At 47.2% G+C, this 27,933-nt stretch overlaps 1 protein-coding gene across 1 annotated transcript in view; it reads left to right on the forward strand.

Moving 5' to 3' along the window:
• CAMTA1 (calmodulin binding transcription activator 1) overlaps window positions 1–27,933 on the forward strand; it is an 807,100-nt gene that overhangs the window by 750,397 nt on the left and 28,770 nt on the right. The window contains exons 9-14 of the mRNA XM_055001694.1: window positions 987–1,113; window positions 2,780–2,914; window positions 21,256–21,392; window positions 24,909–25,105; window positions 27,039–27,117; window positions 27,477–27,792. Coding sequence (XP_054857669.1) covers window positions 987–1,113; window positions 2,780–2,914; window positions 21,256–21,392; window positions 24,909–25,105; window positions 27,039–27,117; window positions 27,477–27,792 — 991 coding nt within the window. The remainder of the gene's footprint in view (window positions 1–986; window positions 1,114–2,779; window positions 2,915–21,255; window positions 21,393–24,908; window positions 25,106–27,038; window positions 27,118–27,476; window positions 27,793–27,933) is intronic.

Raw genomic sequence — 27,933 nt, forward strand, 5'->3', positions numbered from 1 at the left:
AAATGAGATGGCTTGACTTAATAAAAGAAGCGACGTCTTCCAGTTTGCAAGATGTGAGCAAGTCTGTTAACGATAGGAAGTTTTGGAGGTCTTTCATTCATAGGGTCGTCAAAGGTCGGAGGCGACTTGATGGCACATAACACACACAATTCAAATGAACCACTATGAGGTCCCCTTGTCGGGGGAGAGATAAGCATGTACTCATCTCATCAATAATCGACCATTTCTGTTGCCCAATTTTTTCAAGTGGGCAGCTGAGGCAAATAACTTACAGCAGAAATTAAACTGAATATCTGTTAAACCCACATCTGCCAAATTCACGTCCATCGGATAACTTCAAGAAAGTATTGACAGAAATGGGATGCCTGGTACCGGATATGTGCATGTTATGTGCCCTCATGTCGCTTCTGACTTAGGCAACCCTATGAGTTAATGGCCTCCAGCTAGCCTGATCTCATCAGATTTCAGAAGCTGACCAGAGTCGGCCTTGACTGGTACTTGGATGGGAGACCGCCAAGGAAGTCCAGGGTCTCTGCCCAAAGGCAGGCAATGGCAAACACATCACTTGCCTTGAAAAGCCTATGGGGTCACCATAATTCAGGTGTGACTCTTTACGTACACAGATATGGTCACCCTCTATATCCCCCCCCCCCTCACTTAGTAGCATAAAGACAATCACAAACGGTCTTGGATTTCCAGCTCCCAGTTAAAAGCCACCATTTGCAGATGTAGATGGGGAAACCTCTCTGCCCCTTTTCCCCCCAGAATGATCCGCCCTATTTACCTGGCACTGGTTATACCACAATCACTTTAGTATCATTCTGCTGTGCTGAAGCCACCCTGATGGGTTCCTCATGTTTTCCCTGCATCTTATGTTGAGCTTGGAGGGCAGGGGAGATTGTAAAGTCGTCTCTGGTCCAGTTGGCTGTACCACCCCTTGCATTCTCCTTTGCAACCTGACACCATCCTCTCTATTTTCCTTGCAGGGGGGCGTGAAGGTGCTTATCACAGGCCCATGGCAGGAAGCCAGCAATAACTACAGCTGTCTGTTTGATCAGATCTCTGTGCCTGCTTCGCTAATACAGCCGGGGGTGCTGCGCTGTTACTGCCCAGGTGAGGAATTCTGATGTATTTGTGCTAAGAGGAAAACAAACAAACAAACAAAAACCCTCTGACAAGCTGCGTGTGTATTTCAGAGTTCCTGTTTTTGTGTGCATGTGGAGACTCATTTGCAATTTTGCAATCCTTTCTTGTGAACATAAAAGAATTACTTTTCTGGATCAAGGTCCATCTGCCTCATCATTTGGTTTTGAACATCAGCCAGCAATGTGCTCTGGGAAATGAAAGAACCTCCTTGTCATTGGTCTCCAGCATCTGGTATTGCAAGATATACTGCTTCTGAATATGGAGGTTTGGTTTTTAACTGTCATGGCTATAGTGCTTATAATACAGATCAGAGAAACTTGATGCATGATGTTTCTAAGGAAGAAAGCTCTTGCTCACAAAAACCCATCAAGAGATCTCTGTTCTCTTAAATGCAACCAACTCAAAAGGGAAAAGATACAAGCCAAGTGAAGTTGCTTCAGTAAAAATGGATGGAATTCACTGCTAGAAGATGTAACCACAGTCATTGCCTTTGGAGGAGGATGCTGTGAGGATGGCTAGATAGAACCTCCATGTTCGGGGGCAGTATATCTGATGTTGGAGATGAACAGGAGGTGGCTGTTTCTAGCATGCCCTACTTAGAACACCACAAACCCCTTCCCCGGAAGGCATCTGGTTGACTTGGTCTAATCCAGCGAGCATGCTCTTATGTTCTTCTGGTGTATTAACTCTGTCTGTTTTGCTAAGTGAGGAGACATAAGAACAACAGAAAAACCCACAGAAGAATGTTTGGGGATTCTGCGGTGTGATTTCCCTGACAAACATTAGTGTCAGGGTTCTGGGGTACTTCTTGGTGCCACATACTTAGATACCACAATCTCCCCATTCCAGGAACGTGGCACTGCCCTCATGATACATGATGCATCTAATGCCATCTCAGAGCATGTGAGGGTATACACTGTACTCACCATCACTCCCCAATAGGAAAACAGTATTGCTGGCAGTTTCAGGTGGATAATAGGCTTGGTCTGCTGTAGAAAAATAAGAGTAGAGTCCAGTAGCACCTTAAAGACCAACAAGATTTCCAGGGTACAAGCTTCAGGAGTTAAGCTTCCTTTGTCAGATCAAAGTAGGAATGGAGATCCCTGAGACCTTATGTCTCTTATCTCTGTGCTCAGCTTTATGCTTGTTTAAAATTTTCCTGCTACCATTCCCTATTGTCTCTCTTTCCCAGAATGTCCTGTTGTTCATTATTGTACTTTGCTCAATGAATGTCCTAGCTGTTGATTATATTGTATTTTCACTTGCACTGTGTAATCAGCCTTGGATCTCTGAGAGAAAGGTGGATTAATAATAATAATAACAACAACAACTGTAATACCATTCAGAAGGTGGGCTGATTGTTGCAAAGAACGGAATCAGGATGCAAAGGTACAATGCAAAATGTAATCAGCTTGATTACAGCAAGGGAGGAAATGTAGAAAATTAGCATCTGTAATGAGATTAGACTCCTGTTCCTATTCATCTCTGTGGGTCTATTGTTCTGTAGTGTCTATTGTTCCGCATTGCTGGCAGGTGCTCAGTAGAAAGTTTCTAAACCATCAACATGTCAGACTTGCTTGGAAACCCCCCAAACCCCACCTCTATTTTTCACCATGCTTCCCTTGTTTTTCAGCTCATGACACCGGGCTAGTCACGCTGCAAGTTGCCTTCAACAATCAGATCATCTCCAATTCGGTGGTCTTCGAGTACAAAGCGAGGGCATTGCCGACACTGCCTTCCTCCCAGCATGATTGGCTGTCCCTGGATGGTAAGAAAGCCAAACTGCATTCCCATAAAGCAGCGGGGTGGGAGGGGGGGGGAGTGAAGAAGTCCTTGCTTACTGCTGGGCTTACTGCATCCCTCCACTTTGGTGATGAGATACACACACCCATGCAAATTCCCAGCTGAAAACTGTTGCCCAGAGCTCTGTCTTGAAAAATGCTCTAGTCAGATAGACCCAGTTGATGGGTTTGCCACTGCATCTTTTGTAAAACAGCATTTAATGCATGTGATTAATGCAGCATCAAGTGATGTTTTTCATGTGCAAAAATGAGTCATTGTGGGTTGAAGAACAGAAGCAGAGATTCCGCATCGTCACTTTTTAAACGGAATCCACCCATACGTTCAGCTACCAGGGGATCAGGTGAAATACTTGCACAAGTCAACAGATCTCAGATATGAAGGGCCACCCAAAACGTGGCTAATAGCAAGTGCACAGGGCCCAGAGCATGGTGGGAGAAGGGTTTAACCCTTCCTCCGAGAAGGCTTTTGACCATTGAAACTGACCTTTCTGCTGCTGTTCACCTTGAAAGAAAACAAAGACGTTCCAAGAGAGGTTGGCTAAGAAATGGGTAGGAGTTTAATTAGTAAAACTGTGAAGGAGCTAAAACCCCTTCTCCATTACACCATAGGCCTGATATGAATTAGAAGCCCAAACAACAGTTATTAGCCCTTTTTTAAGTGCTGGGAAGAAACCACTACATATCTCATGGTATTACATCTGTTCTGGCCCTCAGAGTTTATCCCACACGTCAATATTGTTAATACTGCTGGAATGTAGAAGACAGCCCTTTTCAACAGATGGCACGTTGCAGCTAGTGTTGGTTATACATGATGTAACAGACCAGTTTAAGCAAAAAATATACTGCAGACACACATATGGAAAATTCATTATCTTGTATTGCTGAGGAAATATCTCCAGCAACGTTAAATCTTGTCTAGATAACTGACTTGCATCCACAGATCATATCCAAAGCACAAGGAAGTGCACATACAATGAATCATGTTCTCCTTCATGGTCACAACTGCGCCCGTGGGAGACTGGATTGCCACTGGGCCCAGGGGACCCCTTCTGTCACACCCATCCCCCACCTCTGTGGTGTGCAGATCTTGTGTATCCTTCACTGAGCAGGCTGGTGTAAAAGTGTCCCCTCTCTTTCTACATGAGCCGCCTTGGCGCATGTTCGTCAAGTGTAAGGAGATGCAATGTTAGCCAGGAAGCATAGTTTCAAAAGACAGAGCCGGCGGAGATCGCTTCTCAGAGGTTTTGTTAATTTCCTCTTCGCCTCCCTGAAGGTTCTTATCAGTTTTACCTCTCCAGTCTAAAACTGTGTGGGATTGCAACCAGAGGGCAGCAAGAAATGGAGCTCCAGAGCTAGGCTTGCATCTGGAGAGGTTTTAATGGGCTGAAGTTTCCCTTCTGGCATTACACAGCCCCTTCACACAGCTGCCGTATATAGCCAAGCCGTTGCCCTGCTGCCTGTAGAGAGATTCTCCAACTCTCTTCCCTGTCACCCTAGTTACTCCTGCCTGGAAATTGGCCAAGAGGAAGAGCTGCACCTCCAAGTGTCCCTTTCCATCCTATAGCTGGATGCACAGAACACCTCCAGTTTTCAGGCCCCTGGGCAGAACCTGCCCTCCCTTTTTCAGGATCCTCCAGGATCCTCTGCTGGAGATGCTGCCGTGTCTTCAGCCGCATCTTGAGAGGCAGAAAAGCAGCAACGGAAGCTCCCTGGAAAAGTTTCACTTGCTGAAGGGCCCAGCTAGGTGGGGCAGTAGGGGGGGTGGATCTGTGCTTGGCCGGCCCACATTTTTTTATTAGCAGTTGAGGCGGGGGGGGGGGGCTGATTCAGATCCAGCCACAGTGCTGAGGAGGAAGTACTAATCCAACCCAGCCATTTTCCCCGATGCAAATACACATTCTTGAATCCATCTTGCCTCTCAACTAGCTGAGCGCAGATTTTCTAGATCTTAGTCCATTGTTAATGGCGCACACGCACAGCAAGGTTATGTTTCCCAAAGCACCACTGCTGTTAGCAGGGGAGAAGACAAATACCAGTCTGCCCCTGAAATGCAGAAGTAGCACAGGGGGATGACAGCTTAATTCCCCTCACCTTTCAGCTTTGGTTGTAAACATGCCTGCAGGACTGGTTGTGGAGTGGGAGAGTGTGTGTGCTTGCACATGCATGAGAGAGAGGTGTGGTAACGGAGGAGAAGAGGGAGGGAGTTTGTAGCTGTGAACAAAGTAGGGCATAGCGAGCATAAACCACACACACAACCGGAACAGCTGCAATGCAGAGGCCTTGGAAGGGGGAAAGGGTGGAATAATTATGCCATCTTCTGTACCTCTGCTGCCAGCAGGGCCTCTGTGCTAAAATTACTACAAATGTCCCTGTTTGCTCTTCCTGGGCATACACAAGAAGGAAGCCCAAACTTTGGGGTTCTTACTCCTGAGGAGATCTTTTGGTGGCAGGCAGGGGATCTGCCCTCCCTTTTGAATCCATGCATCTCCCAGGTGGATCTGCTGTTGACGAAGTGCCGCAACAGATCTGCCAACTGAAAGGGGTCCATCTCAAGTGGGGTTGAAGGCAGCTCAGGAGGAGATCAGCAGGAGAACAGGAAGAACATTCGACATCAACAAATAATCACTTTCTCTCGTTCATTGCCCTATGCTTATCATTATGACAGGGGGTATGAATTTCATGCCACAGGCCTGCCAGATCTGTTCATGAGTAAGGAGTCCAGTCCCACGCAGCCAACAACCACCTAAGTTGCCAAGTGCCACATTCCACTTCACCCAACTGTGGAGGCTGTGGGAGTCCTTGCTGTCCCGGCCCCATTGTCATCCTCCATTCAGACACCTTCTGGAAGGGAGCTGAAGGCCAAAAGTGGGACAGAGCTTCATTCCAGCCTACCCAGCTCTTGGAGGCAGCACAGGACACAGTGGGCCTTCACAGTGTCTCTGTTGACATGCATGGCGGCCCTGCCCAATAACCATCTTATACTCCTTTGGCAGTCATGGCTCCCCCACAAAAGATCATGGGAATTGTAGCACGATCAAGGAGCTGAGCATCTAGTTGGTAGCCCCCCCTTTCAGAACTACAATTCCCAGGAATATCTGAAGAAGCTGTCAAAAAAGAGAGGCAAACTCATGTGTGAGAATATGTAAGTGCGTGTGTGGTGCCATCAAGTCACAGCTGAGTTATGCCACCCCCATAGGGGTTTCAAGGGAAGAGAGAAGCAGAGGTGGTTTGCCATTGCCAGCCTCTGCATGGCAACCCTGGACTTCCTCGGTGGTCTCCCATTCATGTACTAGTCAGGGCCAAAACTTGAAAACCATAGGGTTTTCAAGGCAAGATATGAACAGAGCTGGTTTGCCATTGCCTGCCTCTGTGAAGCGACCCCTGTTGGCCTCCCATCCAGGTACTAACCAGGGCCGACCCTGCTTAGCTTCCAATATCTGATAAGACTGGGCTAGTCTGCATGCAGATCATGATGAATTCCTATATGGTAGGACGGGGTCAATTTTAAATGTTGACTCGCCCCTAAGCTTCTTTACAGCTAATTCCAAAAACAAAAGCCATACAATGCTTTTTATTAAGACCAATCAAAATTATACAAAACCATATGAAAGCTTGTTTTGATTCTTTGAAATGTTTCATAAAGCAGGAATGTTAAAACAATAAAGGTGTGTATGGGGGGGGGGGGAATGTTTCAGGCCATGATTCTGAGGCTTTCCATTCTACACAGGTTGCCAATGAAAGGCCTCAAGGCCTGAAACATCTTTCCCTTCCCCTTTGTTGTTTGCTTGCTTTTTTACCATCCAGCCAAATGAAAAGTTCTAGGGAACTTGAAAGTTTGCACTGTTTTGTGTCATCTTTGGTTGCTCTTAATAAAAAAAAAAGCATCACATGGCTTTTGTTTCTGGATTTTTCCTTTGACCAACACAGCTACCCAGAGCTTCTTTCGTTGATTATATTTATACATGCATATGGCCATGAGTTCTGGACCTTTCCCTGGACCTTGGTGTAGTGTTTAAGAACAGCAGGACTCTAATCTGAAGAGCCAGGTTTGATTCCCCACTCCTCTGCTTGAAACCAGATGGGCAACCTTAGGTCAGTCACAGCTCTCTTGGAGCTCTCTCAGCCCCACCCACCTCACAGGGTGACTGTTGTGGGGATAACAACAACATACTTTGTAAACCGCTCTGAGTAGTCCTGAAGAGCGGTATATAAATTGAATGTTATTATTACATTCAGATTTCATTTGCAACATCATTTAGATAACTGGCCAGAGGAACATTCAACATAAATGAAAACGTCTTTCATTTATAAGGCAGAAAAGAGGTAGGTGTGGATTAACAGATGTGGGGCATGCTGCATCACACAGAGAGTATAAACCCTCTCAGCCGCTCAAGGAGACTTGCCTTACCCACACCCACAGGTTGGGTTTGTGTCCCCACCATCTATGAGTTTTGAGAATGCCATGGCTTTTCAGGGGCCAGCTTAAGAGAACCCTTGTGAGCACATTTGGACATAAAGCCTACCTAAGACAGGAACATTTTGGTTCCCAATTTAAAGTTAATACAAAAATGAAAAATGGCATGCTTTTGGAATACAGATGTGGGAAGAAGCTGGTGCTTCCATGCAACCCTGGAAGTCCAGAGATGCTGGAGCCATAAATCAAAGGCAGTAGCTGCCACACCCCCAAGCGAACAATGTGCCCAGAGGGAAACCAAGCTGTATAGAAGTGCTCCGTCTATAGGGGGTGCTGATGTGCTTAGTAAGAAAGGCTGCTATGTCTTCAGTTCCCAGACAGGGCAAGGGAACAGACTGGAGGCTGCTTCTTGGCAAGTTGTGACACTGAACCGGGATTAGCTTGGCTGACCCATCTCAATTTTTGGTTTGGGGTGAGGGATCCTTTTGCCACTTGTACTTTCTCCACAGTTATGTGCAAAGGTGCAAGACCAGGTGCGAGACCCATTTTCTCAGTTGCTGCCTTCTGGGATGGCCAGATTGTGTGATCAAGTCTTGACAATAAGTGGCTCTCCCAAGAGGGCCAAGGCAGGGCAAGGCAGAGCAAAGCTCCAAATCCCCAACAGCTACACCCAGTACTGGAAAAGCTGGGAAAACACATGAAGTAAAAGAGAAAAGGTGCCTTGCTGGAGAGTAGAACTTTCCATTCCCAAAGATGCAGGCTCAAAGAGGAAACAGCTCGCCTGGCAAGAATGCAATCAGCGCTCCGGGGTTTGCGCCCTGAGATCTAGAAACTCGCGGCTCGCCACGAAGGGCTTTTGCGCCCTCGAGTTCCTGCAGCTCTTTTGGCTGCTCCCTGGCAGGCGCGGTTCAGATGCTGGACTCCGATGGGGCGCAGAGAGGCAGATTCCTTCGGGGGGGGGGGGGAGGCCTCCGGTTCTCCCGCCCAGCGGAGCTTTGTCATAATGCGGAGCGCCCCCCTCTCCCGACGGCTGCATTGCGGGCGCACAGCGGCGGCAGCGGCAGGACTGTTTCCCTCCGTGAAGCGCTCGCTCCAGCCGCTTCGGAGCTGCGACCTGCGCGTCCGGCAGCCCCGATCGCAGAGGGGCGGCAACGCTTGACCGGCGGCGGGCTGGGCAGGGTCTGTCCCGGGCATGGCCCCTGCTTTGGGGCAGCCGGGCTCGGAGACGGGGGCGGCGGCTGCTGCAGGCAAGGAGGCCCCGAGGGAGCTGGAGCCGGGCTGGGAGGGAGGCCGGCACCGAGCGGGGAGCCCCGTGGCGGCGATGCTGGCAGGAGTCTGGGCGCGCCTCTCTAGCCGAGCCCCAAAGCGGGGCGCTGGGCTCCGCTCTCGGCGCGCGGCGGCTGCCCGGGCATGAGCTCACCCAGTGGCTCCTCATTGGCTCCGGCGCGCGTGTAAACAGTCGGCGCTCCCCAATGCCGGTGCGAGGTGATGTCACTTTCCCGGCCGGGGATTGGATGCCGGGGAGCCTGCCTGGCTCTAGGCGCGAGCCGCGGAGGGCGGTGGGGGACGCGGGCTGCGCGCTGGTTTGTTGGGTTCCCACGGTCTCGGCTCGCCTCTCTCGCGCTGCGGTCAGGGCGCTGCTGGGCTCCATGGGGTTCCTTCCCAGGTAAGCGCGCAGACCTCGGGTCCTCCACGAGGTCTGCGATCGTCGGGCTGCGTTCACACGTGCGCCGAGGTTGTTTTCTTGGCGCTCGATGACTGCCCGCTCACCTGAATGCGTGAACGGATGTTCATGCGAAGAGATGGGGATTGCTCTGTCTGTGGTGGCAGAGCTGTGGCCGTCCATTCACACGGGGAAGTCCCATCGCTTGATCCCTGGAGACATCAAACGATGAACCGCGGGAGGGTTGAGCTGCCTGTTAGGACTCGGAGCAGCGCCCTGGCACCATTTGGGAGTGGAGGGGGCAGTTTCAAGCTCAGAAGTTGGGGAGGGTGGTTAATTCCTCCTCTGCTCTGGATTCCCTCACCCTGCAACTTTCCTTTGCAGAGTTCAAAATATGAGAAAATGCATCCATAGGGTGGGGGAGCCGTAGGGAAAGCAGGAAAGGAAAGGGTTGAGTAGAGTACTCCTCATCCTTACTGCTTCTCCACTCAACAATTACTTTTCTTAAACATATAGTTCTTTTAAAAAGCAGATGAAATAATCATAGTGGTCAGTTCCTTAGAACACATTACTGGCGGGAGGTGCAGGTGAGTGCATGCATTTAAGAAGTTTCTGTGTACACTTTAAAATGCAAGGTACTAATACAACTATCATGTCTGGAAACTCATGTCTGATAATGTTGTACATGTCAAGGAGATATAGTTGGCTTCAACTCAGTTGCAAACCCAGGTTGGTTGGCCTTTTATGCCTTCACGAATATAGCTTTGATTCTCATTCTAGCCTTGTTCACAAGTGGCCGCATGTACAACCCATGTGCAGCATGCATTTTTTTCTGTGTATGTTGTTGAGTAATTTTCATGTTACCTTCAACCTATGTACAGCTGAACATGTGATTTAAAACTCCAGTTGCTTGTTCCCCGTTTCATTTGTAAAGTGAACGTGTGCTGGCTCTTTCTTACAAACATACATACACATGTCTGTGCAAGTTGTATGTGCATTCACTGTTCCATGTGAACAGGGCTTCTGTCTTGTTTGCATGCCTTGTGGGTGGTATTAATGAGGCAGAGAAAGTGGAAGAAAGTCCCTTTGGAACTGAATGTACTTTCCAGCAAAACATCACCAATTCACACATTACGTTCTGCCACACAGTTCAAAACATTTGGAGAGAAAGCAAGCATCTGCGTGGATGTGTGAACTGACATTTTGCAAAACATGAAGCATGCATCCCAAGGCAATAATAGAACTCTACAGTGGGGTCCATTGTGGGTAATGTAGGTTGGCTTTGTCTCTTTGAGGAGTGCCACCACAAGTAACAATGCAACACTACCGAGAAAATTTTCACATTTCTCCAGACTCTGTGCTTTTCAGTGGAGTCAGTTTACATGTTCATCTGTGCCACAGGTTTAAGGGATGTGAGTGTGTGAATTAGGTCGTACTTCTGGGGTATTTCTAATGTAACGTAGTTGCTAATATTGTCACTGCTCTCCCCCTATCCTCTACAAAGGCGTGAGTCGTCTGTGTCTTGGTCATGGTTCAGGTGGTCTGAGAGGAGCATCTGTGTTTGGGAAAGGACTAGGCAAGCAGAGGCTGGGGATTAGAGGTGAGGGAGGTGCCATCAAGAGGCTGATTGGCCCAGCAGGGCTACCCAAGCATACAGCTAACTAGGTGTCCACCCAAGTGCTAGAGCAGAGCTCTGGTGGCAGAGGATATAGACAGAAGTCTCAGTCAGGAAACAGAGGCAAAGGGCACATGTGGGGGCATAGTGTGGCATTCATTGAATCTGAGATACATTTCCCGTTGCTTTTACTGTGTTTCAGAGTGCTAGATTTCAATTAGCATTCTTCAGGTGATAACTGGGCTGATCATAGTCAATCATTCAAAGAACTCTGGGGATACAAAGAAAACAGACAGCACTCTTCCTGTGTTCCCTGCCCAGTAAAATCATCTAGAGGAGAAATCCTATCATAGCTCTCCCTCCCCACATGCATTCAGGTTGCCAACATTTTCCATGACCAGTCAAGCAAGGTTTGAAAATGGTTTCCAGGCTAAGCCCAGCTGCTCATTTTTGATGCCAGCCTTGAACCAACAAATGTTTGGTTTAGTACCAGCTTACTAGAGGATCTACAGGATGATGTGTGCACAGGGCAGCTGTGTCTGCTACATGTTAGGCAGGCAAGAAGTTTTGAGGGGTTGAGCCTGACTCCTGTTGTTGGATGAAGGGGAATGAGATTATGGGAACAATCTAGGTCTGGATATAATGTGGGAAAGGCCATTGGGCAGAGATGAAGTGGAACAGGTCCAGAGCTAGGACAAGCAAAGAGACCTGTGAAAAGACATTTGGGTAGGGAAAGATGAGAAAACGTAATCTAAAGGTAAAGGTAGTCCCCTGTGCGCGCACCAAGTCATTACTGACCCATGGGGGGAAGTCGCATCATGACGTTTTCTTGGCAGACTTTTTATGGAGTGGTTTGCCATTGCCTTCCCCAGTCACCTACACTTTACCCCTAAGAAACTGGGGACTCGTTTTACCGACCTTGGAAGGATGGAAGGCTGAGTCAACCTTGAACCTGCTACCTGAACCCAGCTTCTGCCGGGATCATACTCAGGTCATGAGCAGAGCTTAGGCCGCAGTACTGCAGCTTGCCACTCTGTGCCATGGGGCTCTTCCCCATGACAATACTGAACATAAAAAATACTAAACTTTTTAAAAATCCGGATACATATCAATAAATACATGTATATGTATATTGAAATAATTATACAGGCAATTAGTTCTTCGTGCTGATCAGAGCTCAGCTTGCTGAGGCCTCCACGGATTTGCTCATCAGTGGCACGGCACACTCCCTTTCCCTGACAGGTGCAGAAGGACTCGGGACAGTGGTCGCCTCTTTGGACCTGCACAGAAACCAAACACAAGAGGTGCTTACAAGGGAGGCACAACTCTGGAATGACCGGCATCTGCTGCTCTGTGCTGGTGGATTTGAGTTGGCGGAGCACAGCAGAGTCACGGCACAGTGGTAGGCATGTGCTTTGCATGCAGGACATCCCAGGTTCAGTCCCAGGCTTCTGTAGGTTAAAGGGTCAAGTAGCAGGTGGTGTGAAAGACCGCTGCCTGAGAGCCACTGCCATCCAGAACAGAGAATACTGACACTAATAGACCAGTGGTCTGACTTAGCACAAGGCAGCTTCATGTTTCAAAAATGGGCTAAGAGACCGAACTACCAGTCAGGGAGTCCTTAGGTCAAACTTGCCTCTGCCAGGAACTCAGCTGGCCTGATTGGGGGGTGGTCTGAATAGAAAGGTGATGATATTGTTGTAAATAATACTGTTGTTGTTGAAATACTTTGTGTGTTCTCAAGGATGCTATATAAATATTATTTGGGATATGGGAAGACCTACATGGGGTGTGAAGTGGTGAGGAGGCCCCAGTGAACTCTTTCTATTCTGCAGCTCCAGTTGCCCATCTGGCAGTCTCTTGCATGGAGCGTGCGGACGCTCCTCACCCCAAATGGCACTCGTTTTGTGGCAGGAACTTCCTCCTACCTCAGGCATTGGTGTTGCATGGAAGGGACTTCTCCCCGTCAGGTGCTATTTAGCTGGAAGGGGCAGCACCTGCTTTTTCACTTCTGCTGTTGCTGACAGTTTACCCTTCTCGGTGAGGAAGGGAGGCCTCTTGGAGCTGCATGCCCAAAGGAATCACAGGAAGCACCAATGAAGAAGGCAGACTTTATTCCTTTTTGGCTCACCAGGCACTGGCATTCCCAGAACGTTGCAGGCTTCACCAAGTGGATTATTTTCTCTCTTTCCAAAAGAGGTTTTTCTCCTGTTGCACTGAACTTTGGAGCAGGTTCCCTAGTGAGCCAGAGGAGGTCCCAGGTTCAATCCCTGCAGATGCCAGGAATGGAACTTAGAACACAAAGCACATGTCCTACTCTCAAGCCCTGGCTCTGCTGCATTCTACCAACTCATATCCACCAGTATGCATAAGCAGTGTCATATGAGGACACCTCCCTTCCCTCCCACAAGTTCTTCAGTTTGGGGGACCAGGCCAGTTAGAGTCAAGACAAAATTTGGGGGTCCCACTCAGGTCCCAGTTCAGAACCTTTTGGGGCCTGGAGGATGGTAGAAGGATGGAACAGACTGGCAATGAATAGTGGAGGGTGGGCTACAGAGGAATCTGTGCTAGCAAACGACAAGCTTGGCATGGTCCAGGGTAGACTGGGCTGTAATTTATTTCCATCCACATGGAGGTCCTGTACAGTAGAGCAGACGTTTTAAAATTAAAGGATAAAAACAAAAGATGTGGGTCTTGAGCAGAAATCCACATATTTTAGTTGACCTTAGTAGCCAGTCAAGCTTTGTTCTCTCCATGAGAGAGGACTTGGAGGGGTCTTTGTGTTCTTGCTGCATATGTCTTCAGAGAATGAGTCCTCTACCTTCCTCTTCAGATGAACTGGAGGACAGGGTGCTTATAGATACTTGGAAATTAGCATGAAGAAAGGTGAGTTCCCATCCTCCTTTAAGTTCCAAAGGAGGAGAGATGTTCTCGCCAGATTAAAAGATGCACTTGTGAGTGGTGGCTGGTGAGTGCTTCTGTGGATTGTTGATCCTGGAGAGGCAGTAGATGTGGTCTGATAAATTATGGGGCGGAGGTGAATTCAGGAATTTTGTGGATTCAATCACGTGATGGTTGTCCTTCAACCTGCTGTCTTAAGCGGTGTAAAATACCCTTTTAAAAACAAGATCTTGTGCAATAAATCTCCTTCTTTGGAGTCCTCACTGCTGTTAGTTACAGATCTGTGACCCCTAGTATCTTTTTGTGGGATCTTGCCAGTCTCATTGATACCCACTCTTTTGTGGACCAGTAACATTACTTGAGTATCCAGGCATATAGGCTTGTTACTAAACATGGAGAACTATCTCAGTTTAGAGCGCTTAAATTTTAAAAGGTATATTTTCATTGGCAAACCTGGAGGGATAAAAGTGTCGACACGTGTTTAGGCAATTTAGAAAAGATATCAAGAGATGAACATAATCCTCAATTCAGGTTTTATTTTGCTTTAGCCATAGATAAGAATTTGCCTGGAGCATTTTCATTTGGCACTGAGCTGTCACTAAAAGATGCTAAGTGTAAAATCACTATCGTTACAATCACTGTTGGATCAGCACCGTTACAGGTAGCATTTTCCCCAGAACGGGTGATTTTTTTTTTCTACTATGAAAGGCTTGTTTTCAAAAAGGCTCTCTTGGAGGTAGAATTTTGCTTTAGGGATCTGGGCCATTCAGGCCCATGGGTCAGGGCTTAATGACAAATTTGGAACCAGCCAGTGGGGACATTGGTTTTGAATCTTCCCTTCCGCTGTGTCAGCTGCTCAAGGCAAAAGGAATAACAGTCAAGAGTGAATCATTCCTAAACTATTACATCTTTGCAGGAGGGGTTGGAGGGGTGCTGTGTTCAAAATTAGAGTGCGTATGAGACACACCTACCTGCATTATTGAGGTTGCTTATTTGAGTGTTGTTATGAATATTTCAGAGCCATTTTCTGTTTGTCAGAAGAGTTATAGGTAGGATATATCCTAGTAAGCTTCCAGGCTAGAGTTTAGCAAGCTGTGGATCTCTCTGGAAGACCACCTTGGAATCCTTTGCCATCTGCTTGAGTTCCGTGCTCTTAATTTGCTCACTGAACAAATTAAAAAGGCTTCGTTGCCTTAAAGTTGGCTAGCTTGCGCTTTCACTTTGTTTGGAGGAATCTGTGCAAAAGTTCTGGTTTTCCACCAGAAGTCCTGGCTTCTGGGATTTTTAGTCCGGAGCATTTGGCTTCAGGGAAAGGAATTCATGACCAAGGCTGCATGTGTACTAACACATTTTATTTTTGAAAGCAAGCTTGAGGCCCTTACAGCTGTGAAAATAAATGGTCAATATTCAGAGAAATCTTAGAAAACGATCAGAACTGCTATGCAATATTTGGGCCAGCCAGGATTTGGGCTTCAGTGTTCCTGTTGTGACATGAAGTGGGGACAGATGGAAAAGGCTGGATGTGGCCCGTAAATGTTCTACTCTCTCCTCCTGTATCTTTCCAAGCAGGAGCCCACAAATGCAGATATCAGAGGTGGCCATTCAATGGCAATTATAAATCTCTTCTTGCTCTTGGTTCCCAGCCTGACAGGAAAGCTCGTTCCCATCTTCTCTGCCACACCACTTCTGCTTCCTCTTTTTTGCATTTCCCATGTCGAGGGAGTCTTTGGCACAGGTAAGCTGTGCAGTATGGCTGATTGCCACAGGCTGGAGAAACTGATGCAGCTCTGCTGTGCACCATGAAAGCCAGGGAAAGGTAGCGCGACAGGGGCGATTTCCCTATCCAAAGTCCCTTTTTTGATGGGCTTGAATGGCCTTGGATGTTCCCTCAAAGGGGTAGAAAGATGCTGCAAACTGTGAGTGTTTTGAATTCCTTCTGCTGCATGTTACAAAGAGACAGGGAGGGGCCACCATTAACCCCCCCCCATCTTACATTGCATGCACCTGGCTCCAAGCAGGTACTAATGAAAGGCAGCATTATTTACTATGGACTGAGACAAAGTTCTTAACTGAACAACATATATAGTATATGCAGACAATCACCATCTTACCCTGACTCTTGCTTCCATTTCTCTGTAAAGCTATGCACAGTGGACAGGGATGGCACTGGGTAAATACAAGCAAATACAACCTGTAGAGCTGAGGGGTCTGATGCAAGAGTTTCTGCCCATCAATGAAACTGATAGAATCTGGAAGTTTTGAAGATCTGAGCTTGGATGTGGCCTTTTCCTTGCAAGAAGACCAGACTTGAATTCCCCTCCAGCCAACCAGGAACAGGGGTCTGTAAATCGCCCTGACACCCGTTACAATATTTCTGTGCTTTAGCTAAAGGGGCTTGTTGGGGAGCTGAGGACTGAGACTGCTCCACCCTGCGTCTCCTAGGAGGTTGCGAGCCAGGGGGGAGCTGTGAAGGCTTGTGCCTTGGCAACCCCCTGCAGGGTGCCCTTTCTTATCTAAGCATTCCATTTTTATCCTGCTATGCAAGCAGTGCCCCAAAGCAGCCAGATGCCACAACGGATTTTTCCAAAGTAAAACTCCACTGTCAGCACTGGGAAAGAGCAGTGTTCCCAAGGTGCTCATCTCTCAGAAGGCTGGGAAGGGCCTTTAGACTCTGCTGGCCATTGAGAGCCTGTTGAAGATCCAGAGATCCAGGCATGGATGAGTATTCTCTTTCCTTTGCCTTGTGAATACCAGCCTCACCTTGGATAAAGAGGCCTCATTGGGCAGTGAAAGTCTCAAGGGGGCTGCTCTAGGAGGAGACGCCTGTGAGGGATCGGGCCATTGGAGGCTTTAAAGGTAAGATCTGGCACTTTGAATTCAGCTCAGAAGGCTAACTAGTGACCAGCATGGCTCCTTTGATGCTGGTGGGTCTTGGGCTGTCCCCGTCCGACTACCTTCTGGGCCAGTGGAACCTTCTGAGCATTTTTAAAGGGAGCCTAACGTAGGGAGTGATAAAGGAGTCTAATCTAAAGATGACTTGGGTTATTGCAGAATCTGTGTCTGGCAACTTCGCTCAGGTGCCGCTCTGGAGATTTGCAGTTGTGCTGCAAAGATTGCAGGCCACGCCCATGGTGCTTGTATCTCCCAGTAGGAAGGAGCCACCTGAATGCCCTTGTTTGCTTGATGCCCTCCTCGAAGCTCAACTTTTCCATAAAGCCCCTCATCCCTGCTCCAACAGAAGTGGAAGTACGGGGTGTGCCTTGCGCGTGTTTGGCGTTTTGCCCTTGGCACCTCTTCCCCCTCCCTGTGCTCTAAATGTAATCTTGCCTTTCTCTCGTAGTTTTCTGTGTCCCTTGGGGCTGGAAGCTGACTTTTTTGTCTCTGTCCACTGAGGGTGTGAAGCAGAAATAAAGCATGTAAAGCTCTTGATAGTGGTGCCAACTATGACTCCATAATGAGCTGAGCATTCGTTCATTCACCCCCTTCCTTCGTACTCTACCTTTCTCCCCAACAGGGATCCAAAGCAGCTTAAACCATTCTCCTCTCCTCCATTTAATCCTCACAACCCTGTGAGGTAGGTTAGGCTGACTGTGTTCCTGGCCCAAGGTTACCCAGCAAGCTTCCATGGCAGAGTGAGGATTTGAACCCGGTTCTCCCAGATCTTAGTCTACAATGGCTGTCCCAGATCTTAAACTACAATGACTGTCTCAACACTACAGATGTAGCATAGAGACGTATATAACTTTTTATACACTATCAGATGTATAGAACTTCTTTTAAAGTGAAAAGCAGCTTGGGGAGGCTGCAGATTTGATTAGAGAAATGGTGGTGGGATGGAGGCTCTTGACCCTTTTCCCTGCTGGCTGTTTTTAAAATAAAAATTCCCCTGCCTGATGAGCTCTCCTCTCTCCGGCTGGGTTCTGTCAGACTTAGACCTGGGAGACCCACGTTTAAATCCCCATTGTGCTGTAGAAACTTGCTGGGTAAGCTTGGGCCAGTCACTCTCAGCCTAACCTACCTCACGGGGTTGTTGTGAGGATAAAATGGAAGAGAGAATGATGTAAGCCACTTGGGTCTCCATTGGGGAGAAAGGCATGTGGAGGGAAAAACCACTGGAGAGGCGGACTTTGAATGGTAAAGTGTCCAGCCACCAGAGTTAAGTAATTCCTCTGTTCCTGATGGCCACCTCCCAAGAATGCTTTTCATTTTATAAATCACAGGAAAGTTACACAAATCTCTGTGTAGCTTCTAGTTCAGCCCGCAGCCTTCCCCCCCCCTCCCCCGGCTTTTAGCCCAGACTAGCCTTGCATTGAGTGTGAGGCAGATGATTGTTCATGGAGAAGGCCATTGGAAAGTCGGGCGCTATCGTCTTTTTCGGAGGGAGGGCTGTGTGGAAAAGGCTGGTATCTCTTGGCCGGTTCAGGCTGCGTTTCCCGGCAGGGTGGAGGTGGCTGTGTTTGAAGGGGTGGGGTGAGAAAGGGGCCAGCCTGTCAGTCTCTGCAGTGGACATCTTCTGCATAGAAATGGGGGGGGGGGAGGCGGTGGCAGTGCTATCAACTGCACTGCAGCAGCTGCTGCTGCTACTGCCGGTGGAACAAAAGCTCTTTGGGAAAACAGCAGAGCAGAAGCTGAGTATGTGCTGCAAGCCTGTGCTACTAAGAATCTGCAGTCACGATCCCTGTCTGTTATTCCTCAGGAAGCGCTGCTTGGCTATATGGCAGACCAGAGGTGGATAGAGAGGGCAAACAAAGGCATTCCACCTCCCCATCCAAGAACAGAGTAAGAAGCTGCCCAGATGCCACCTTTAATCTCTTGCAGTGGTCTCCATAAGTTGTAACCGTTGAAATAAAAAGCTGAGCACTGGCAGTGCAATCCTAGGCAGCATTAATCTGGTCTAGGCTCATTCATCCGCTTGTCCTCCAATGTGATACATGCAGATCTTTTGTCAACAATGCCCTTCTTCTGTAAACACTAGACACCTAATCCAGGCACTGCACTAAAAAATAAATGGACCTTTAAAACGAAGTTGAGTTAGAATTTGTCACGTTTTACTGTAAGCATGGAGCATGTGGGCTAGTTCACATATCATCAGCTGATTGCTCCATGGACTGGACATTGGATGCAGTGGGGTTTCCGGTTGCCTTTAGAGCTTGTCTAAATTGTGTTGGCTGGAGAGATGAACAAGAACTTTTTAGAAGTGAGGCTCAGAACCAGCATATTCAACTCTTGCCCTTCCTGACTTTTGAGAGTGGGTGGGTGGGGGAGCAATTGGACAATAAAGGTGGAGAACGCCTTGCTGAAGATGAGGGCGATCCTCATGACACCAACGGAGTCTATGATACAGCCATGTTGGAAAAATATTCTTCAGCTCCACCTCCTTCGGTTTTAATAACTTTATAGGGTGATCTTCTATATTCTAATTTGGGGCAATGGCATATTCAAAGTCTCTTGGGTAAAACAAGTTATCTGGATTCTGTTTCCAGGGCTGATTTTAGCACTGATACTTCCTTGGTTACCTTAATCAATGATCTAATCAATGGTATGGACAGCACCTCTTTTAATGCTTGCCAACCTTCTCATTGGCTTTTGATGTCACTGAGCTCTGTCCCCTCTATGCCTAGTCAAGGTGGGATTGAGAGGTGCCATGCTGTGGCAGTTCCGATTATTCCTGGAAATCAGGGGCCAGAATGTGGTATTAGGAGGTTGTCGGTATTCCTGGTTGCCATTGAGCTGTGGAATCCAAAAGGTTCCATCATGTCTTCTGTGCTATTATCATCATCTTGCAACAGCTAAGGAAAATCATCGGGAGGTTTTGAATACAGTATCATACATTTTTCCGTACTCAAATGATATCTGGTGATCTAGGTCCACTGGAGGAAGGATGTAGACAGCACCATAAGTTATCCCCAAGGGTTTGGGGTTCGTCATCGATAGAGATGAGAACACCTCGAACCAGCAGATTCTGTATCCAGAAAGGAAATTGATACCCAGCTCAACAAGTTGTTTCTATCTCAGGCAAGATAATCAAAGATCCCAAATGTGATCTTCTGGGCTGTAAAGGGGCATGTTGGTGATCACAGGACTCTGGTTCAGCTTCTGGGCACATCGTTATTCTCTCAGGATGTGATTCCCTGTGTGAGATTTCACTTCAGAAGCTGCTGTTCCCATTTCAGAATCAAGCAGTACAGCATATAAAAATATCAGAGGGGGGCTTGTGTTGATGATGGCTGACTATAGATTGTGCAGTCTCTGGGTTGCCTCTCTACATATCCTGATTACACACTAGCTTGTATGGCTGCGGCAAGGGGTCATCTGCAGGAACGGATGGCTTGGGGACCATGTCAAGTCTGTTCAGAGGATAAACTGCTTGGAGCTGCGGGCACAATGCAGACCTTTCAAGAGCTGCTACAAGGAAAGCATGTGCTAATCCACACAGACAACATGTTTACCAAGGCGCATGTAAACAGGCAGGGATGCACGCAGGATGCTAACCTGGGTGGAACATCACTGGTCCTCCATAAAGGTAGAATATTCCAAAGATGATGCCAAAGTGGCTCAGCAGGCAGTGTCTGAACCATACAAAGTAGTATGTGAATCCATCCAGTGCCGTAAAGAGGATCTCAATGTGGTGTCTTATATTCTGTCCTCCCTTTCCCGCCCCAGGATGTGGCTGCTTTTCTAAACACTGTCAGCCAAGACAGCCCTAACCACCAGAGCCACGTGAGGAAGGGAACTTGGTCTTGCCTGTGAACTCTCTTTCGTGGTGGTTCTGTTTTTGATGCTGTTGACCCAGTGTTCATTTAAAATCCTTTTTGTAAATAAGGAACAAGGCCTTGGGGGGTGGGAGAACCCCATGTTTGACTGTAGGGGAGAACCAGTGTGCTGTAGTGACTGTGGTGTTGAACTAGGCCTGGAAAGGCAAGGGTTCAGGCCTCCACACAACTGTAACGTTCATTGGCTGACCTTGGGCCAGTTACTCTCTCAGACTCACCAACCTCACAGTCTTCTGGAGAGGATAAAATGGAGGAGGGACACGTGCAATATGACACCGTGCGCTTTATTCTGTGTCAGTAGAAGGAAGTCTGAGGGTGATGATCTGTTGTCTGATCTCTTCAAGTCTTCTCTCTCAGAGTTACAGTTTGGTGTGTTGATTTTCTTATAGGCTAGGAATGTTGGGGCCATGGGGGTGGGGGTACATGTTAACCTTTTCTAGTGTTAGGGACTTCTATTTGGACTGGCAGCTGATAGGAAGCTTGACTTTGGGGGGACTTTTGGAGTGGGTTTTTTTCACTTTTTTATCCCCAGCACTCAGTAGGCTGCATCTGTATGTGGAGCCTTTGTTTGTTGTCACATCCACCAGCCAGACTCATCCATTGGGAGCTGCTACTGGGGCTAGTATGCAACAGGTGGCCAAAGAAAGAGTGTGTGAATTTCCTTCTCCTGTACAGCAGACTTCTCAGATTGGGAAGTGCTTTTGTTTCCGTTTCGGTGACTGAGGAAAACTAAGAAATTGCTTCCAAACTACATCCACTTGGAGGCAGATCTCTAGGAGGGTGCAGCGGAGGAGGAACAAACGTCTGGAAATGAAGGCTTAATTCAGCAAACTTTCCCCCACTGACTGATTCACCCAGTTTGGGAATGCTTTCTCGTTGCGTTGCTGCCTATGGGATTACCCTTCTCTCTCACACACAACCTTTCCCCTCTTTTAATGCAGATAACCAGTTCAGAATGTCTATCCTGGAGCGGCTGGAGCAAATGGAGCGACGGATGGCCGAGATGACTGGAACTCAGCAGCACAAGCAAGGCGTAGGCGGGAGCAACGGCAGCGGCAATGGAGGTAGTCAAGCACAGGTACATGCTCAAGCCCTGGCTTTACCCCTACCCCTTTCTATTCCCAGATGCCCTGCGGGGGCTGTTGACCTCCTAGGACATCTTGCCTAGTGTCTGTTAAGCTCTAGCCTGCTGAAGTGTCTGCTGCTGATGTCACAAACCTGGAAGGATTTAATCAGAGGCTTAATGCTTATGAAGCATGGCTCTGCCCCAGTCTTCCCTGATACTCTTGGGTCTGCATTCCCTTTAACAAGAGGATTTTTTAAAGCAGAGCGGAATAAAACAACTTAGCTGATTGCTGACTCTTTGAGAAATGGCCACACAGTGCAATGTGATTCCATTAGGTTAATTCTGATGCTGTTCAGTTACCTCCAGAGCACCTTGTGTAGGGCTTTACAATATTTATTGTCTGTCTTTCTTCCTCCTCCCCCCCACCCCCCACAACGCCTCCACTAAAAGTATTAGGAGAAAACAATCTTCCTGGGAGGCTGTAGCTCTGAAAAATGTAAAGGTCTTTGGGGTGCAGGGGCCAGAGAAAAGAGGCAAAACAGGGTCCCTTTTGAGTGCGCAACGTCAGTAGAACAAATCTGGGAAAGATGTCCCCTTGTTAAAGAGGGTGTCTTGTACAATAATGCCTGCTTAACGGGAGCAAGTTGTTACCTGTTTAGCATCTCTAGTTGTAAAGTCAAAAATGCTCCTTGTCTCTGAAGGACTTGGCTCTTACCAGTCCTAAAAGACAGTGTTAGAAATCCATACCACAGTGGGGTTAAGAGCAGGTCGTGATGATGTGCATAAGTGTAGCATCAATAATGTGCAGCAGCGCCCTTGCACTACCAAGTTTCCAGCGTGCACTGCCAACTGAACGTTGTATTGAACCTCTTCTTTTGGAGGCTGGGAGAACAGCCAGCCTCGCCCAGCAGGCAGATCACGCAAAGACGGGTGGATTTCACAGGTCAAATTGGAAACGAGGCATTTGTTATGCTACTTCTAGCATCAGAAAAGACTTGCTGGGTCAGTTCAAAGGGCTGTCTAGTCCAGCGTCCTGTTTCCAGATGCCTCCGGGAAGCCCTTAGATAACTCTGATCGTGGAAGTTCTGTTTAGCTATTATGGCTACTAGCTGCTGAGAAAGTTTCCCCTGAATGAATCCATCCAACTCTTTTGTAAGAAACCATATAAGCTTTCCATGTGGCTGTTCAATCTGCCACTGCCGTGATCCGCTAGTGCTATTTTTATGGTGGCTCCAGACGATATCATAGTCGGTGTCTTCTGCCTCGTTTTTTCAGCTGCATTCAGACCTGAATTGTAGAAATTTATTTTGCACAAATGTAAGTGCAATTAGTGTCACGGTCTCTTTTGGACTGACAAGGCGCTGTTGAGGCATCACATGGCCACTGTCCTTTTGAGTCCATTCTCCTCCTTGTGAATGCAACGGCCACCTTACTGAATGGATTAGGGAGTTGCAAGAGGCTTTTATTATTCTTTTAAAATTCACAACACGTATGATAGTTTGCTCATTTAAGAGAAAGGTGAGAATTAAAGTCTCCCTGCCCTTTTGAAGACTTCCTTGCCTGTCTTGTTTTACAACAGCCCACCCCCCCACCCCTGGTTTTTCTATTTCTCCCTGTTATTTGTTTGTGGTATTCCAGAATACTTAAACATATTCTTTGCTTGGGAGGTAGGGGAAAGAATCTTGAAATATTGCATTTGGCTGCCAGGTGTGCTGTGTAAAAATTATTTTTCACAAACATGGTTTTGTAACTGTGCAATTAGGATATTTTTAAAAACAAACAGCCGCTGTTGCTGCAACTTTAAGCCTCCCTTGGGGAAAAAGGAACTTGTTCAGAATCCATTCAGGGATGGCAATATGTAATTAATTAAGGTCAAGTTAAGGACAAGCAACCGGGAATTTAAAAGAACAATTGCAAGGAGAATTAGGACTTGTGCAGAACAGGGCTTCTTTCGAAGTAAAGATAAAATCTTGTAAAAGTAAGATTTGGGCTTTGAAGCGGGTGGGTATTGCCAAATTTTTAAGGGCAATACGGCACTAAAATGCAATGTGGAACCCCTTTTCAATTTCACTTACTGCATAACTTGGAGAGGGATGTTTTAGCAACATAAACAGCTGTTGAGTGGAGCTAACCGTAGAAGACATTGCCACATGTTACGGTAGTGAATTCAGCAAGTGAATACTTACTGTGTGAAGGGCTTCTTTTTGCCTTCTGTGAATATTCAGCTCATCAATTCCATTGCATGGTCCCAAATTCATATACTGTTAGAGGACAGAAGGTAGTTCTTTATGTATAACTGTGTTCCCACTTCTCATAATTTTATTAAAATTTTGGGATAGATATAAAGTTTCCAGAAAAATTTTGGGCCCCTTCCCAGAGGCTGCATTTCCCCCCCCCCCTAGGCCATTGGAAGGGAAATGAAATAAATACCTATTAAATTTTTTACTGCTTTCAGCACATAATATGCCTTCAGTAAAGTTTAATCAGTGTTGAATGCACAAAATGCTATTTCGTTTTATTGTGAAGCAAATAGGTATAAAGTCCTCATTGCTCAAGCCATAAGTACGTTCTGTAATGGAGAGGGAAGGAGTGCAGTGTTACCCGGAGGTAGAAAAGCAAGCTCTTTCTTCGGCCATTTAGTGAGTAGGAAGAAGATGGCATAGACGTTGAACACAGAAGCCTTGTGGCAACAAAAACAGAAGATTCGGTTTTTGTGGGTTTGCAGAAAGATAGTTATTGCTACATATTTGTTTTATTCGTGCAGAAAAAGAGAAAATACTCAGAAATAAGCACGCTTGTAGCATAATGTCACAGATCATTCTGAAAGACAAATTTCTTAAATCTTTTTTCAAAAAACTGAGAACTTGCAGTTTTTTATAGGGTTGCCAGCTCTGGGTTGGGAAATTCCTGGAGATTTGGCAGGGGGGGGACCTGGGGAAGGTAGGGTTTGGGGGGGGGGTAGGGATCTCAAAGGGAGTATAATGTCATACAGTCCACATTTCAAGGCAGCCATTTTCTCCATCAGAACTGATCTCTGTGGCTTCGAGATCAGTTGTAACTCCAGGAGATCTCCAGTCGCCACCTGGAGGTTCACAGCGCTACTATAGTGGGCCTTAGGTCTTCTCCCCTATTTCCTTTATTTGTTTTTTCTCCCTTTCTTACTCTTTTTTGGTGCTCTGCCCTTTGGGAAGGCTGAGTGGTTGCAAGAGGACAAGTCCTCATAGCTGCTCTTCTAGAGGACAATGGCTGCTCATTCGGGTGCTTTCTCATATGCTGTCTGCCTGGCAGAAATTTGCCTTCTTTAATACTTGTGGCCTGCTTGTTCACTTGTGGCCCACTCAGAGCAAAGACGCCTTGTGTGAAAAGGGGTGTCTCTTCAGTCTCCTTTCCTTCAAGGAGCAAGAACAAGAAGAAAAATCACACTCTCCAGATTCTGGCCGGTCTTGAAACGCACCCACCCACCCCCACCCCCCTGCCAGCGTGCCTTCCCTTCCTCTCCTGTTTCTGAGCTTTGTCTCTCTCTCACAGTGCGTCTCAGGGGCCGCCAACTTGGGGAACTGCTTTGAAAGCCGTGTGGTGGTGGTGTGTGAGAAAATGATGAGCCGGGCCTGTTGGGCCAAATCCAAGCACCTCATCCACTCCAAGACTTTCCGGGGGATGACCCTTCTGCACTTAGCTGCCGCCCAAGGCTACGCTACCCTCATCCAGACCCTCCTCAAATGGCGGTAAGACCTTGAAGCTATGCAAAAGCCCCTTTCAGGGAGGAAAGGGGCAGTTTTTTTAAAAGATTTTATAAATAATACAAAATGCGTTCAATTTCTGTGGGGAAGAGAGGAGATGATAAAGATTAGGCTTGCCTTTGGTGCAGAATAAGAGAGGTGGCCCCCTCCCTGACGTTTGGGATTGTGCCGGGGCCTGCTACAAAGTCCATTATGGTGGAGGAGGAGAGAAGGGGGCAGTCTGCTTGCAGTCTCAGCCTTCTTCCCAAGCTGTGCAATAAAAACATAACAGATCTGCTAGACCAGACCAAAGTAGGTTTAAATCTAATCAAGCATCCCATAGACCAGATGGCCACAATTAGGGCCTGAAAGCAATAGTTCAGCCCCTGATATTCTGAAGTATATTGCCTCTGAACCCAGAGGTTCCACTCAGCCATCATAGCTAATAACCAACAAGAAACTTGTCCTCCATGATTTTGTCTAGTCCCCTTGGAAACCGTCTAGGCTTAGCAGCCAATGCCACATTTTGTGACACTGAGTTCCATAAGTTATGTATTCTGGAAAGAAATACTTCTCTTTTGTTCATCCTGAATCTGCTGATTGATTCAGTAAAGTGTCTCTAAGAGTCTCTGACTGTACACGAGATGTCTCGGCATGTGTCCGTCAAGTGTAGGGAGATGCAGTGTTAGCTGGGAAGCGTAGTTTTAAAAGACAGAGCAGGCAGAGGTTGCTCTTCAGAGGGTTTGTTAATTTCATCTTTGCCTCCTGGAAGGCTCTGTCAATTTCATCTCTCCAGTCTAAAATCGTGTGGGGTCAAAACCAGAGGACAGGGAGGAATGGAAATGGGCTGGAGCTGCTTTCCAGACCTGGGCTTAGATTTGGAGAGGTTGTAATGGGCTGAAGTTTCCCTTCTGGCATTTCACAGCCCCTTCACACAGCTGCAGTATATAGCAAAGCCTTTGCCCTGCTGCCTGCTCTGTCTTTGTAAACTATCCTTCCCAGCTACCATTGCCAGCTTCACATGTCAGATGTCTCATGTAGAGACACTCTAAGTTCTAGGGGTATGGGGGGCAGGGGAGATCTCACTTTCTTCTATGATGCCAGTGCCTGTGTCATACCAATGCATAGTGCAGTGTCGGACTGTCACACACAATTTTCTTTATGCCCACAAATGAAGTATATTTTTAACCTAGATGTCCTTAAGCATCCAGAGATTGTGTGGCTTCATCATCATCATCAGTATTTATTACAGTTCATAACCAGCACATATCAAGCTAAATAAGTTTACAGAAATGCATGTAAAATTGTTATAAATTTAAAACAAGACTCAGAATAAACATACAAAACATAGGCCTTGGGGTTTTATTTCATGCCTCCAGGTGTCAACTCAAGTAGATTTGCAGGAATAAATATAAAAATAGTATAAAATTTAAATTTTAAAAGCCAAGCTTGAGGTGAGCAAATAAAACATTAGGCACATGGGAAACCCTCGTATTATATATCCAATACCTTCTGTAGTCGTTCCTTGTGGATTCTATGCACTACTTCAAGGAATCTAGCACATGCATATGAAAACTGTGGTGTTACGTCGGATAAAAGCTTCTTGGTGTTTTCCAAAGCAGGGCATGTGAAAAACTTCATAAGCAGAGGATATAGGATCTTCACACAAGCTTCCTGATAAAAACAGCAGTGAAGCAAAGTGCGCTCTATTGACTCAACCAGACCTGCTGCGCAGGGACAGACCCTTTCTGCCATTGGAATCTTTTTATAGCGTGGCTTTGTGACATCCCCCCCCCCCCCAGGAACTTAGCTGCTGTGTTGTAGTTCCTTGCATTTCCTTTCCACTGGTTCACTTTCCATGCTTCCCATCCTCCCTATGGATTTCTGCTTGCCTTCAGCAAATAACCTGTAGTGACTCCTCTCCTTCTCACCTCCCTAGCACCAAACATGCTGACAGCATCGACCTGGAGCTGGAAGTAGACCCCTTGAACGTGGACCATTTCTCCTGCACTCCGCTGGTAAGTAGCAGCAATGCCTTAGCCTTAGCAGTATGTTTTTCAGCTGGTTTTGTGGGGACCAGAGATTGGACGGCACAAGACTGATGTTCTAATACATGCTCTGGTTTTGAACATGTTGTTTGCTTCCACTGAGTATTTGGGAGGGTGCAGGCTGCACATTAAATAACTACATCTGTCCATGGGATTACATTGAGTGCTTGGCATGACGAAGTCCTGTTTGTACATCTCTCCTGCTGTCATTTGCATTCACAGGATTTGTAATGCTTCTTAAATGTGCCCAGCACAAGTATTGAATGTTCAGAGAAAGGGCTGGAAAGATACCATTGTGATCCTGGCCTATGTAACCGTCTTTCTTCCAGATGTGGGCATGCGCGTTGGGCCACATGGATGCAGCCGTGGTGCTGTACAAGTGGGACCGCCGTGCCATCTCTATTCCTGACTCCCTTGGGAGGTTGCCCTTGGCTATTGCCCGGTCGCGGGGCCACGTGAAACTGGCCGAGTGTCTTGAGCAGTTGCAGCGGGAGGAGCAAGCCCAACTCCGACAAGATCCCCGGATCCCCTCCCCTTCAAACGAAGAGCCCAGCAGTGAGACCTGGATCACGCAGTGGCACAGCGAGATGGTTGCTTCTCAAGAGCCCCACAAGGGAGTCACCGTGATTTCCAATTGCAATACAGGTATCTTTAAAAGAAATGCCAGAGGCATTTCCCCTCCCATTAAGCTTGCAAAGAAATGTTCAGCTCTTTGCTGCCCAGTCCACAGGGACTTCTGGATTTTTTGCACTCTGCATTCTCAACCTAAGAGTTAGATGTGGGGAG

The sequence above is a fragment of the Eublepharis macularius genome, chromosome 17 (assembly GCF_028583425.1).
Source record: "Eublepharis macularius isolate TG4126 chromosome 17, MPM_Emac_v1.0, whole genome shotgun sequence".
Classification (NCBI taxonomy): Eukaryota; Metazoa; Chordata; class Lepidosauria; order Squamata; family Eublepharidae; genus Eublepharis; species Eublepharis macularius.